This window comes from Narcine bancroftii, chromosome 5 (assembly GCF_036971445.1).
Source record: "Narcine bancroftii isolate sNarBan1 chromosome 5, sNarBan1.hap1, whole genome shotgun sequence".
Lineage (NCBI taxonomy): Eukaryota > Metazoa > Chordata > Chondrichthyes > Torpediniformes > Narcinidae > Narcine > Narcine bancroftii.
Window position 1 is genome coordinate 91,836,146 of NC_091473.1, and position 15,195 is coordinate 91,851,340.

The window sequence follows — 15,195 nt, forward strand, 5'->3', positions numbered from 1 at the left end:
GAACATTTAAAATCTGAATCTGCTGCTCTGCAACTCCATTTGTACCTCCATTTGTTTTGCAGTATTACATCAGCTATGATGTTCATATAAAATCCCATATTTTGCTGATCATTAACAAAATAAAAGAGGTACTTTTTTTTAAAGCTGCGTTTATTAAAATCTGTATCTAAATACAAAGGGTTTTTGGGTAGTAGATTTTAACAAGCCAGCTAAGATTTCCGTGAAATCGGCAGCATGAAATTGTTTGGAGGACTCATCGGTTGTCAGTCTTTCTATGTGCCCTATTATACCACTAAAGTGAAGATCATTCAAACTTTGTTTTCATCAGTCTCGAGTGGATTCAAATGAATTTTCAAACCCAATTGGGATATTATGTCACCCAGATAAGTTGTAAAAAATGTTACTTACTTTCCAGATCTCGAACGCAAACTCCGTGCAAGAGCACAATGTGCTTATGAGAGACTTGCCTCATCATACTGGCAGTTTCAAAAAAAGCCTTCGAAAAGAATAACATTTGCTTCATTGGTACACAATCCAAGACTGAAGTATCCTGGTTAATTTCAATATCTCAGGGCTGACTGATTTTCTGCAGGCACCTCAGTATCGTTTTACACTTAAACTCAAATTTACTTCACTATTATAAACCCATTATACGGGGGCTGTTGGAGGTGAAAGGGATGAATGGGTTCGGCTTTCCTACTTCGATTTGATACGTAAGGGACTGAGAGTTTGGCAATTAGTGAGGAGAGTATGTTGTCTGAATGAGAACATAGAACATTACAGCACAGTACAGGCCCTTCGACCCTCAATGTTCTGCTGACCCATATATTCCTTAAAAAATTATTAAACCCACCCTACCCCATAATTCTCTATTTTTCTTCCATCCATGTGCCTATTAAATGCCCCTCCTAATGTTTCAACCTCCACCACCATCCTGGCAAGGCATTCGAGGCACTCACAACTCTCTGTGTGGAAAAAAAAGCTTACCCCTGATGTCTCGTCTAAACATCCCTCCCTTCACTTTTTACATATGTTCTCTGGTGTTTGCAATTCCTGCCTTGATTAAAAAGGCAATGGTTGTCCACCCTGTCTATGCCTCTTGTAAGCATTTAGACCTCTATCAGGTCTCCTCTCATCCTTCTATGCGCCAAAGAGAAAATTCCCAGGTCTGCTAACCATGCCTCATAGGTTTTATTTTCCAATCCAGACAACACCCTGGCAAATCTCCTCTGCACCCTCTCCATAGCTTCCATATCCTTCCTATAAAGAGGTGACCAGAACTTAACACAATATTCCAAGTGTGATCTCACTCATTTGGAAAATAGCAGGAAAATTTTAAGATTGCAAGTTCACCAATATTTTTATTTAAGACAATCACAGAATGGATCAGGTCAATTTGCCATGCACACCATGCATACCTTGCACTTAAAATCCTGGGCAGTCTGCAGCCTTGCCTAGACAAAACTGCAGCAAGATCTTATTGGTTGGGCACATGGGCAAAAGAATGGTTGATGGTATTTAATACAGAGAAATGTGAGGTGTTGCATTTTGAGAGGTTAAATATGGGTTCTGGGGAGTGTTACAGAGCAGTGGGATAAAGGAGTATGTAGCACCTGGAAAGTGGAATCACAGGTAGTTAGAGTGATCTTCATCAGTCATAGCATTTTATGTTAAGTAAGAGATTGGTGAGGCATTTTTTGGAATAGTGTGTTCAATTTTGGTTCAGCTTAAAGTTTACTATCATCCAATTGTACAAATGCCACCTGACGAAACAGCATTCTCTGGTCCTAGAGGAAAAAAATGCAAATACACAACCAGACATACACACATACATATGCAGTACTTACATGCATATATAAAAATGTTTAAAAATTGTTTTATCAATGGCCCTGGTTAGTTTGAGCAGTTCACTTAGTCATTCAGAGTCAATGGTCTGCAGCAAAAATGTCATTTGGAAACAGGGCAGAGAAGATCTATAAGGATGTTACGAGGACTCGGGGGCCTGAGCTATAGGGAGAAGTTGAACAGGCTAGGGCTTTATTCCTCGGAGAGTGCAGGAGCATGAAGTGTAATCTCCTGGAGATACACAAATTGTGAGAGGAAATAGATTAGGAAAATCAATAATGGACCTTGAAAGAGTTTAAGATGAGGGTGGGGGCAGGGTTTACTTTTTTTTTTAAAAAATACACAGAGAATGGAGTGCATATGGAACAGGCTGCCAGAGGAGGAGCCTGAGGCAAGTACCATGCAATTTTAACAAAGTTTTTGATGGATACATGGATGGGATAAGCTTAGAGGGATATGGGCCAAATGCAGGCAATTTGGCTAATGTGGTGGGACATTTTGGTTAGTGTTGGCAAGTTGGATCAAAGGACCTGTTTCCACAATGTACAACTCTAAGTAAACCAAATTCCAGTTTTAAAAAAAATTCATACATGTTACTGCTGTGCTACACTTTTCTAGCTTACCAGAGAGATGTCCCTGTGACTGGGATCAAGGATTTTGAGGACTACTCGGATGTCTTTTGTATTGTAGGAGTTTCCATTCTCCTCATCATCATCCTTGTAATTCAGTGTCCCAGAATAAATATTTGTTCTGGTTCCTCTTCCAAGGTGTTCATTCTGGTAGGTACAAGTCATTTAAAAAGGCACTGTATTAGACTTTGTTGTTGCCTCATGGCAATAAAACTAAATTGGGAAGTGGAAACAAATCAGGAAGCAGAAAAACTGAAGTCACCATGTTGTGCTGGGTTTATAAACAAAGCAGCACCTCACAGTGGGAAGCTGGGTTGCATTTCCCTTCTGCTAAATTTCTCCCTTCTGTTACACTGCACCAATAAATGTGCAATAGTCAGGTCAAAGCCTTGTAGATTCCCATGACAGTGAGACAGATTTTTCCCATTTCATCACCCATTTCACACTGAATTAGCTGATTTCAGCCAAGCACAATATGTTTTACTAAGTTAGTGCTTAATACAAATAAGCTAACATCGTCATGAAACCAGATGCGAATGCATTAAACTCCAACACTGGAAGAGGGGCAGGCTTAGAAGAAACATCTTCAATGTTGCAGATGCAGTCTAACCACGGTCTGGTACTGCTGCATCATAACTTTTACCCCGTGTTCTTTAGGCAGCACTCTAATAACTTTGATTATTTTCTATACTTGTTCACAACATTGAACTGAATGCATGGATTGGAGCCTTCCCCTTTCCTCTCCCACCCAGCCAAGCTTCTGATAACTTCCATCAGTTCCAGCCTTTCATGGCGTTGAGAGCACTTTGTTCTTTCCTCGTTAGGCCCAAAATGAGCCCAATTTCATATTTATATTGATTGAAATCAATGTGCCAGAAATTTGTTCATTTGCTCACTCTATTAACCTCATTGTAATTAAATGGTATCATCCACACAGGTGGATCTTTATGCCATTAATAAATGAATCATGTGACTTTCTCTCCCAAGATTTGTGAAGCCGTCTTATTGTAAAATCCCATCATCATTGATATACAGATCCTTGAAGAATATTAAAGGCAGTCATTGGTACTACCTCTAATACAATCGGTATCACACTCTGAGGAAAGGGTTTCATGCACTTTTTGAGAATGGCTACTTCTAATGCTTAACATCAAAAATGCCAACATTTACCAACTGGGCACACAAATAAGGAAGACAATGAAACGTGTCAGATCTCATTGACCCTAAACCACAATGCAGGTCTGTAATGAGAGAAAAGAGTGTTGAACAACCCACCTGACATATCTCCTCCTTGTGGATTCGATGGAAGCTTAATTGACAAAAGTTGTAGCTGTTTGCAGCCATCTGTGAAATCTTAGACCAGCTTTTTGTCATCACCAACAGATTTGAGATTTCTATAGCAGGAAATAAATGGATTTTATTTACAGTACGTGTTTACCATCAGCCCAGCTTGCACTGGGAAAACTTTGTTTTCAACTTACTACAAGACAAACAAACCAGTGTTTCAAAAAGCCTATCTTGTAACATGCGTTTAAAAGGAAATGTAGGAGCAGGTCGAGTTCTCCTTATCTGAAATGTTTGGGACCAGTCGTTTTTTTGGTGTTGGGTTTTTTCCGCATCTTGGAACAATGGAACTAAGCAACTCAGTGGGCATCAGCAGAAAACTTGTATCAGCAGTAAACAGCAACACAAACAATGACAGGCTTCTTGAATTGCCAATATGATGCCACAAGTGGAAAATTCACGTGAAATAATGTTTAGTACTTACTGTAAGGTAAAACATCATGAGATGGGAATGTGTAAGGAGTTACCCTGTACAGGGCTGTAACAAGATGTGAATGCATCCTTGTACTTACAAGATAAGAGAGACATTGATGGATTGAGAGGCAGGAAGCTAGCAGGGAAAGGATAGCAACAGTTTTAGTCATTGGACAAGTAATGATATGATGATATTCTAAGCATGTATCCAAGGGTATAAAAAAAATCACCATTTTGCTGATAACGGCAGAATGCATTCTCCGACTAACATTGTTAGTCGCAAGTGTTACAATCCGGTAATAAAGAACAAAGAACCCTGATTTCGACTCAGCCTGGTGTTTGTCTCACTCATTCATGAACAAAGCAGACCTAACATTACCCAAAAAAAACTTGATCTCTACTTACAAAAGAAGACCACCTCCTCACGGCTGCCGCTGGTCCCCACATTTCCCCGCCACTGCTGCCAGTCCCCAACACCTCCCCAATGCCGCCACTGGTCCCTGAAACTCCCAGCGCTGTTGCCGGTCCCCGACTGCGGTCCCCGATCTTGCCCAGGAGCCCAAGGTGATGTCTTCAATCCAAACGGCACCACACCCGATGTTGAGAATGGAGTCGCCGTCACTGACTCCAGCTGCAGCTGATGCTGAAGACTTGGGACCCAGCTCCATTTGGCATCTTCCCAGCACCAAAAGAGTGTCAGAGCCCAATATTTTCCACTTGTGACATCATGTCTGTGCAACAATCCACCGGATGTTACTATTCTCAGACTCTACTTTATTTCAGATTTCCAGTACTCTCTATGTTCTTGTTTTTTCATGCTCTCTGAGGGTTTTCATTTCAACCTCTATTGACAGCTCCCCTGGACATTTTAGGTGGATTAAGCAAGACTTTGCATATTCCCTCAGCTAATAGCAATAGTAAAAATGAATGTGTAAATACAGAGATCAGGCAAATATGGTTACAACGGGGGATCTTAATTCATACATACTCTGGGAATGGTATAAGCAATGAAGGTAATAATAAAACTGTTGCAAAAGGTTCATCAAGTAGCATGTGTGAAGAGGGAGGCAGATTGAACGTATCAGAATTGGAAAGTATTAGAAATGAAGCATATTTTAAATTGTAGAGATGTGTGGTGAACAAAGAGGTTTCTGTGATGGGTTGAAGACCAAGAGAAAATGGATGTCAGGTGAGGCAACATGAGTGGCAAAGACTTGTTTAATACTCCTAAAAGAGGTCAAGCCTGAGGAGGAAAAAAAATCACTAAAAATGAGTTTGAGCATGGAAGGTACTGGAAAATGAAATTAAGTAGAATTTGAGAATAGTATCACAGTGGATTATGGATAGATTCAATCGATAATTTAATAGATAATAACTAAATGCTTTAAATGTGTTCTGTTTTATTTTACAATCAGAGGAAAAAATACAAGAAGTGGACCAGAACCTGAAAATCAACCATCACTGCAAAATGCAAGGAAGGAGAAAGTGGGAACTCACTGGAGTCAGTAGGCATTTACAAATTGGGGGTGCTCGCGAACCATGTATCCTACCTGTGTAGTAAGCCCCTGCAGCCCTTACACACTGGACCCTAATTTGCCCGGTCAAATGGCGACTGGACAATTTAAGGACACTCCCGCCCCTCTGGTGAGGCAGTAAGTGACAAGTCATGCACTCACCGCATCGTCGGAGGTCCCGCATGGAGCCCCCTGTTCCTTGCGTTGGCCTCCAAAGGTAAGTAGCTGGGGCGGGTGTGGAATCGGGCCGGGGGCAAGGGGCAGAGCACTGTTGGGGCCGGGGGAGGAACGCAGAGTCGGGGCCGGGGGAGAACGCTTTCCAGGCCAGTGGGCAAACGCTGTCAGGCCAGCAGGGAGCAGAGTAGGCTGGCAGGGAATGGAGTTGGGGCAGGAGCAATGAGCTGTCTTTCTTACCCACAATTCCCCCATGCTGCGGGAACTGCTCTGGCATTCCAGTGGCGTGGTGGATTATGGGTAAGGAAGATAGCCATTGGATGCAAGCACTGACTTAATTTTCTACCTGGGAAGCCATTGATCGCTAACAAATTGACCAGCAGCAGCTACACGGTGCATGTACATGGGTCAACAATCCACCTCTGAGATGGTTTGCCTACCTGTGAAATTTTTTTTAAAATCTACCCACCAATTGGCCTGTACACAGGTAGTTATCATGTTACAATCCAATTTGTAAACCCCTAGTAACTATTGTGTACAGATTTGAAAATGGCACCAAGTTCAGAGACACAGTAAATTGTGGAGGAATCAGGAAGTTACAAGAAAGCAGAAACAGATCAGTCTACAAAACGGTGTTAGCTCATGGTGGAGAGGAATAAGGTTTAACTCTGGATTCAACAACAACAAACTGCTACTTCTCTTTACATCAAATGATCAGGAACTATGGAGAAGCAAAGGAAGTATTTGTTCAGTAACACTTCGACCAAAATATAAAATCGGAGGCATAGAAAGTAATTGAAACAAAAAACATAATGGTAATTGTTTCTTATCTCAAGCAGGCCAGAAGACAAAGGAGATAAATTATGAATCAATTGTATGGATAGTCACATTCTACGTTAAGGGATCTCAACCCTATACATTAGGTCGATCTCAACCCCTAGGGGTCTTAATTTAAAGTAAAAACACAAAGCTGGAGAAACTTAGCAGGTCAAGCAGTGTGCTAGCAGCAGGGATTATAGATGGGGAGCAGTGAGAGAGAATCCCACAGAACTCCCTTCAAAGAGCAAAGGAGAACTTCTTCAGTGTAGGCATGCCTCGAGGAGAATGGTGCACTAGTCAGAAGTAAAACACGAAAATCTTCAGACACTGTGATTGAAGTAAAAACACAAAGCTGGAGAAACTCAGCAGGTCAAGTGTTTAAAAAAAATGTTAAAAAAAGTTAAAATGTTAGGAAGTTAAATATTGATATATTTAAAACCTAATTTTTTTTTGATGAGGGATTCTACATCCATGGAGCTTTGTGATTTACGAGTGAAATCAACAAATTCTTTGTCCACAATGAGTGATGGCAATTCAGAAATGTGCCTCAACTCTGCATCAATTAAATGTTGAAATCTAAGACCAACACACTATTCAGTGATATCAAAAAGAGAATGAGTTGAGGCAGAATTCAGTCACAATCTAACAAAATATCAGACAAAATTCAAGGGTCTGAAAAGATAATAGCAGAAATAGAAATGCATACTTTGATTCCATTGAATAAATTAAAAACTAGTCAGTTCAAATTAAAGAAACTTCATAAACTGTAGTTACTCCTCGAACAATAATAACAGCATATCCAATGAGCAAGTCAATAATTTTTCTTAGATTTTTAAAGAAAATATCTGTTAAAAGCTGAAAAGTTCAAAAAGTAGTGTCGGCTTGTTACGGGGACTGCGTGGGTGTACATGTTGTACTACATAGGTAAGTTTTAGCAGCTCGTAGGCGTGTGTATATGTGGGTTCAAAAGAGGAAAGGCTCATATGTGGTGGCTTTACAGGTTGTCAGTGCACAAGTCTACATGCATGCTACAAATTATTTATTGATAAATCAATTTAGCAACTTAGCACCAAGTGATAGTTTTCTATTGGCAGATGTTTGCTCCATGTGTGAAAGTGAGCAAAAAGTGAAGCTGTTAAGAGATGTTTAAACAGGTAAATCAAATCTTGACAAATTTACAGACTTCAATCTATTTGTTGAGAACCCTAATCCTAACTTTTTTTTTTAAGTTGTAAAGACAGATATCATCAACTAAAGAAAAAGGTCCAGGAGCCTAAAATCGAGCACTCAGCAGCACAAGGACAGCTTCTTCCCCACTGCCATCAGATTCCTGAATAATTTATAAACCAAAGACATTGCCTGACTTGTCATGCACAATTTTTAAAAATTATTGTTGTCGGTGGTTTATATGAATGTTTGGACTTTGACGCTGCCGCAAAACACTGAATTTGTGACTTGATTATATGACAATAAATTCTAATTCTAAATTCCGGTCTGTAAGCAGGTTGTTCCTTCGGTCAATCAGGGAACAGAAAGCTGATAAACAAAGTAAGACCACATTAACTCTGTCCTTGCTCCAATTAATTTTGTCTCAAATCTTTCACATGAAAAGGTGGAATGGGATAATAGGACAACAAGGATTTCAATAAAATAGATGTAAAGTTCCTTGTTAAAATGATTTCTAGAGTTTCGGGTTTAAAGGGTAAAGAGTATTTATTGATATGTACTCTCCAAATACTCCTCCAACATAGTCTCAAACAAGGTTGAGCTTAGTATGGTCTGCAGAGAGAAAACAAAATCACACCATTCACACCTAAAGGTCAATCAAAACAAGATGTTTTGATAAGAAACTTCCTTCTACAATAAACATGTAAAGAAAGGAAGAACATATTTTATATTAAAATATTTAACTTGAGAAAAATGTAACCTTGTTCATCACAATCATAAGGTATTATTTAATCCACAAGACATGACCAAAGCTCATGTAAAATTGCTTTCGTTGATTAGAATAATACACTTTCTTAAATATATTTTCCTGCCTATTCTTAATTGTGTCGTTTGGCTTTGCGAGTTATGGTGCCTGTATTACAGCTTCCAATAGGTATAGTGCAACGTATGAATAAGATGCCGAATCAGTTTAAGATTTCTGACGAGAGAAAATCTGTGCTGTATCTTCTGTATGTCATCAGAACACAAGAAATAGGAGCAGGAGCAGGCCATCCGGCCCATCAAGCCTGCTCCGCCATTCTTTACGTTTATTGTATTTGTAGGCTTTTTGAGAATTCACATAGATGGTACTGGATAAACTAAGGTGAGAGATTGGGCTCCAAATATAACTGAAGCATCCTTTGGGTTCCAAAATGCCATTTAACTGTATACAATGTACATTCAAGGCACAAACTATATCCGATGCCTTCCTAGTAGAGGTGTTAACAAATACTTTGAACACCAGCTGAAGATATGCAAAGTCAGATCAGGTCATTCACTACACTTTCATGCAAGGGATCAACAACTAATGAGCTTCATAAGCTCCCACACAAGGACTTGGATCAACCAATAATATTCATCATCTGCGCAATCAGCAAATACTGAATCACAAGATTCTGCATAACCAATTACCCTTATTTGTGAACCTCTCTGAGAAAAAATGATGTTGACTGATGAATGGGCAACTGCAGCACAAAGAGGGGCAAACTGCAAAGAAGGGGTAGAAGGACGCTCAGAATGAGGCCTCATTCACCTGGCTGTGGAAAGAGTACGACGACCTGACAATTTCTCTGCCCCACTAAGGGCAGCCTCAGCAAAATTTACCAGATGTTGTAGCTGGTGGCAATTTCAAAACACGTCAGCGACCACAGCCTGTGGCTGTGAAAGTGACAGCAACAATAAATATTCATGCATCTGGTGCTATACATAAAGTCCTCGAGGAACTCAGCAGGCCAGGCAGCATCCATGGAAAGAAACAGAGAGTTGTCATTTTGGGCAAGAACCTTTCATTAGGAATACTAAGAATTTGGCAGTGGCCAAGAGGGTGGGAAGGAGGTTGAGGAACACAGGCTTGTAGGAGATACGTGAATGCAGGTGGGAGGGGGAAGTAAAAGGATCTGAGAGGTGATTGGGAAGGGGCAGAGGGCTGAGAAAGCTGCACTCTGACAGGAGGAGGAAAGGAAAGGGGTGGTGAATACAGGAAGGAAACCGTGGGTGAAGGGAAGGTGAGGTGGGTGGGTGGGGGAGGGGAAAGAGGAGGAGGTGAGGGGGCAGAGAGATAAGGGAAAGCAAGGGGGATGGGGAGAAAGAATCTGCAGACTTCTTGTTTACATCCATACATCTGGCACTGTCCTGTTTTGAGCTGGGGTTATTTGCAATACCTTGCAACAACACCATACAGTTAACTCTTCTTTGCCAATGTGGTGCTTTATTCAGAGGTGATTTTGTTTTATTCTCTCTTGACAAAATCTAGCCAGTGGAGTAAAGAGTTGCCAAACGTCAGCAGGCTTTCCCATGAGCAGTATGCCACACTTTACCCGAGCAAGGACTCCATTCCCACAAGTGATGCAGCTGGTAGGCCTGTTGCCTCTCAGCTCCAATGACCCGGGCTCAGTGCTTCCTTCTGGTGCTGCCTGTGTTTTCTCTGGCTTTCCTGTGGATGCTCCCATTTTCTTCCACATCCACAATACCTGCAAGTTTGGAGGTTAGTTGGCTACTGTACATTTTCCCAAATAAAAGTGAGTAGTAGAATCTGTGGGGGGATGGGGGGGGGGGAATTGATGGGAATGCAAGGAAAATAAAATAAAAAGAGATGACTGTAAATGGTTTTTGATAGTGCTCATTTGGTGGGATGCAGGCCTCATTTCCACTGTATGAATCTGTGACTATCTAGTATTCTTGCTTCCTTTGAAGCAATCCACTGTTCTATCTGTATATCAAGGAGCAAATTAAAGGGAGCTTTGGTGCATCAAGGAAAATCCACTAGATTGTCATAACTCACAGCTACAGTTTGAAGTTGCGTGTGTGCAAGATGCTTTCATAAAACATGAGACCACAAACCAGTGGCCTGCTACAACAACATTCTTGTTTCAGGGAGAGTCAGTCTCATAACTTACAGCTGGAGACCAGTCATTATCACTGAATATCAGGGAAGAAGTGGTTGATGAAGAAGAACCCACAACCTGAACAGCCAAACACAATAATAATAGCCTTTAAGGACACAAGGAGACTGCAGATGCTGGAATCTGAAGCTAAACACAATCTGTTGGAGGGTCAAGCAGCATCAGTGGGAGATAAAGAATGGTTGATGTTTTGGGCTGGAATCCTTCATAAAGTCTGGGAATGCAGAGAAGAGAAGCCGATGCCAAGAGGATAGGGTGGAAAGAGCAGGATGTCGGCCCTTGTGGAATTGGTGGACCAGAGAGAGGCAAAGTCTATGACTTCCCCATTTAGCTGTAGTTCCAGAGTCCTAACCTTCCCTGTCACGAACAAAAGTAAATGGTCAACACAAAATACATTTTAGAAATGAGGATTCTGAGTGAAATCATGTCAAATGGCATGAAAAAAAATTCACATTGTGCATTCTTTTTTTGAACAGTCTTTGCCATGTCCTTGTGAGTCCTGGCCCTCCCATGCAGTCTCCTCAGTGGTTGTGGTGGTGGTGGGGGGAGGGGGGGGGTGAGGAACTACAGGTGACCTGTGATCAGCCCCTGGGCTCAGAAACTCTGACTCCAGGATACATCATCTCAGTATGGACAGCAATAATCGAGTTGGGAACCAGGCCATAGATGGGGACTGTTAGAGTTACAAGGACTAAAGTACAAAAGCAGGCTTGTACTCCATGGATCCACTACCATAGCCCAGGGGAAAGAGATAAACAACCAAGTAATCTGTTGCAGAGATAACTAGACTACTATGGAAGATGGAAGTCTACTCCTGGAAGATCCAAGTCTGCATGGCAGTAAGCTGACTGCTTAGCTTCAGTCAGAACTCACACTAAAGCACCCAGATTTTGGCTGGAAGTGGCTGGTGCAGCAGTAGATGCAACCACAACAGCCCTGCAACAATACATCAGACCACACTCAGCCCACAGGTTTATGGATGTACTTGGCCATCACTTCTATGCTGGAAAGAATGGGCCTCAATCATGCACAGATCTTGCCTTGAATCAGGTGGTGAAATCAAGCAGCAACATACACACACATATACACACACACATGCCAACTTGGCCCTTCTAGTCCATGCTGAACACTTTCTCCCACCTAACCCCACTGACCTATACTTAACCTGTAAACTTCCATTCCTTTCCCATCCATATACATATCCAACTTCTTAAATGCTAATATTGAGCCTGCCTCCACCACTTCATCCAGAAGCTCGTTCCACACACCCATCACTCTCTGAATAAAGAAGTTCTCCCACCCCTCATATTTCCTCTAAACTTTTGCCCCCTAACTCTCAGCTCATGTTCTCTTGTTTGTATCTCCCCTTTCTTAAAGGAAAAAGCCTCTCCACGTCAACTCCATCTATACCCCTAATAATTTTAAATACCCCAATCAAATCCCCTCTCAACCTTCTATGCTCCAAAGAATAAAGACCTAACTTATTTAACCTTTCCCTATAACTTAGATCCTGTAACCCCGGCAACATTCTAGTAAATCTTTTCTGCACTCTCTCCAATTTGTTGATATCTTTCCCATATTTTGGTGACCAAAACTACACAATATTCCAAATTTGGCCTCACCAATGCCTCATACAATTTTAACAACATTCCAGCCTCATATACTCAATGCTCTGAATTATAAAGCTTTCTTCACCACCCTATTCACATCTGACTTCACCTTCAGGGAACTATGTACCATTATTCTTAGATCCCTCTGTTCTACTGCACTCTTCAATGCCCTACCATTCACCATGTAGATCCTATTTTGATTAGCCCTACCAAAATGTAACACCTCACACTTATCTGCATTAAACTCCATCTGCCATCTTTCAGCCCACCCTTCTAAATGGCCTAAATCCCTCTGCAAGCTTTGAAACCCTTCTTCACTATCCACAGCTCCACCAATATTAGTATCATCTGCATATTTACTAATCCAATTTACCACCCCATCATCCAGATCGTTAATGCATATGAGAAACAGTAATGTACACAATACTGAACCCTGAGGCACATCATTAGTCACCGCCTTCCAATCTGACAGCTATCTACCACTACTCTCTGGCATTTCCCATTCAACCATTGTTAAATCCATTTTACTACTTCAATGCTATTACCTAATGATTGAACCTTCATAACTAACCTTCCCGAGGAACTTTATCAAAGGCCTTACTAAAGTCTTACCGTTGCCTTACCCTCATCAATCCACATTGACTGTTTCTAATCAAACCCTTCCCACCAAAATATTTATATATACCATCTCTAAGAATATTTTCCATTAACTTTCCCACCAGTGATGTCAAACTTACAGGCCTATAATTACTAGATTTACTCCTAGCACCTTTTTTAAACAATGGAACTACATGACCTACCATCCAATCCACATCTTTAACATTCTCTCCTCGCTGATGAACAGGTCAACTTACAATCTCAAACACAAAGACAAGAAGAGACTACACAGGTAGAGTTGTGGAGGAAAGAGAATGGTGGGGATAAAATAAAGTAAAGGGTGTGAGCATGCTCATTTCCCACTTGCACATTAAAAGAGTTTAAGGCAAAAGTACAATGAAAGGAAGGCATCGAATACAATGGTTTCAGCTCTACCTTCAGCCACCATCTTAGCACTGCCCCCTTCTAATAATGGAGTGTCCAATCACAATTAATTGCTTGATAGACACAAAACAGTGGGGATTATTGCTCCACTTCACTTCCAAGGAATAGGAATTTGGAGCAGATTTAACAAGCATCCACTAATGTACATTGAGATAGCATTCCCAATCAAGAATGAATTTCTAGCCAATAGACACTTTGCATATTCCATCCCAGATCTTGGCTTAGCTATCTAATCTTCCGTTCTTGTAAAAATAAAGGTTTTGTAAACCTCCTCACCAGCAGACTACCCCCTGATTTCTTTCAGTTTCCCTTCTGCTCGTTCTAACCTCAATGCGCATGGGGCATGGGCACTTCCTCTGAGGCTTCTCAAGTTAAAAGCTCAGCAGCTCTCAATAATCTTACCTTGCGGTTTTGGTGGGCAGCAGGTTTTGAGTTGGAAGCTGATGTCCTCGGTTTTGAGAATCTGTCCTTTGAGATGATTCATAAGTTCCCGGAGGTTTGTGAAGTAACTGTCGGAGCCATGCAGTCTGTACCCAGAAGTCTTGCTTACTTCAATCTGAAAGTTTTTGTATTGTTTTGGAATTTTGGCACCACTCCCTCGATCACAGAAGTCAAAGCACTACGGGAAAACAATTGCGAATCTTAGAAATTTAGAGCAAGATGTCTGTTAATTCCCTGCAGTAAGTGGTGGCCATCAGTTACTTTAGAGAAGTAGGATGAAGTGCACAATGGGAATGTGCTTGATCTTATCATTTTAGCTCCAGTGAAATCAATATTTATTGCAATCAAAATTAGCACGTTTCCTCCAGGAAGCAGTACAGGTACTCCTTAATAGTATTAATAACAAGAGAGAGATGAAGAGCAAATCCAATGCTGCCCAATGCTCTCTTCTGGATAAATTGGGCAGTGACATGTGATTAGCTGGATGGAAGATTTTTATGCACCACACCAGCACTCTTTAAATAGACTCGATTCAATCAAGGTTTCCAATCTTTCCCGAGCTTGAGCTCTGTGTTAATACTGACAAGTACATTGAACTACAGGTTATAGAAACCAGTTGGAAAAAAATTATTCAATTGTTTGCTAATTTTACTTGTGTTCAGCTGCAACTAATGTAAGCTAAAATAACGTTCTTCCATCCTCAATTTCAAAAGAAAATTCTCTTACATAACACATAGCAGCACAGTGTTGGCCCACAATGTTGTGCTGACCTATATATTCCTACCAGAAAATACTAAACCCTTCCTACCTCGTAACCCTCCAATTTTCTTTCATCCATGTGACTGTCTAAGAGCTTTTAAATGCCCCTAATTTTTCAACCTCCTCCACCACCCCTGCCAAGGCATTCCAGGAACCCACAATTCTCTGTTTAAAAAACTTGCTCCTGGTATCTCCCCTGAACTTTCCTCCTTTTACTTTGTACAGATGTCCTCTTGCATTTGCTATTCCTGCCCTGGAAAAAGGTGCTGGGTGTCCACCCTATCTATGCCTCTATTAAATCTCCTCTCATCCAAATGTTATAATTGTATCTGCCTCAACCAGCTCATTCCAGATAACCACCACGCTTTGTGAGGAAAATTCTGCTCTTCACCACCCCTTTAAATTTCTCCCATCTCACCTTCAGCCTGTACCCTCTGGTCACTTACCTTAAGCTGTGCTGACAAACCTTTTGGCTGGTGATTCTAGCCCAGCAAAC

General features: G+C 41.1%; 1 protein-coding gene across 3 annotated transcripts in view; it reads right to left on the bottom strand.

Moving 5' to 3' along the window:
* jak1 (Janus kinase 1) overlaps positions 1-15,195 on the bottom strand; it is a 154,774-nt gene that overhangs the window by 33,185 nt on the left and 106,394 nt on the right. For all 3 annotated transcript variants that reach the window (XM_069938345.1, XM_069938344.1, XM_069938343.1), the window contains exons 10-13: positions 13,902-14,118; positions 3,750-3,868; positions 2,469-2,621; positions 409-496 (exon numbers count right to left, since the gene is read on the bottom strand). In XM_069938345.1, the coding sequence (XP_069794446.1) occupies positions 409-496; positions 2,469-2,621; positions 3,750-3,868; positions 13,902-14,118 (577 nt within the window). The remainder of the gene's footprint in view (positions 1-408; positions 497-2,468; positions 2,622-3,749; positions 3,869-13,901; positions 14,119-15,195) is intronic.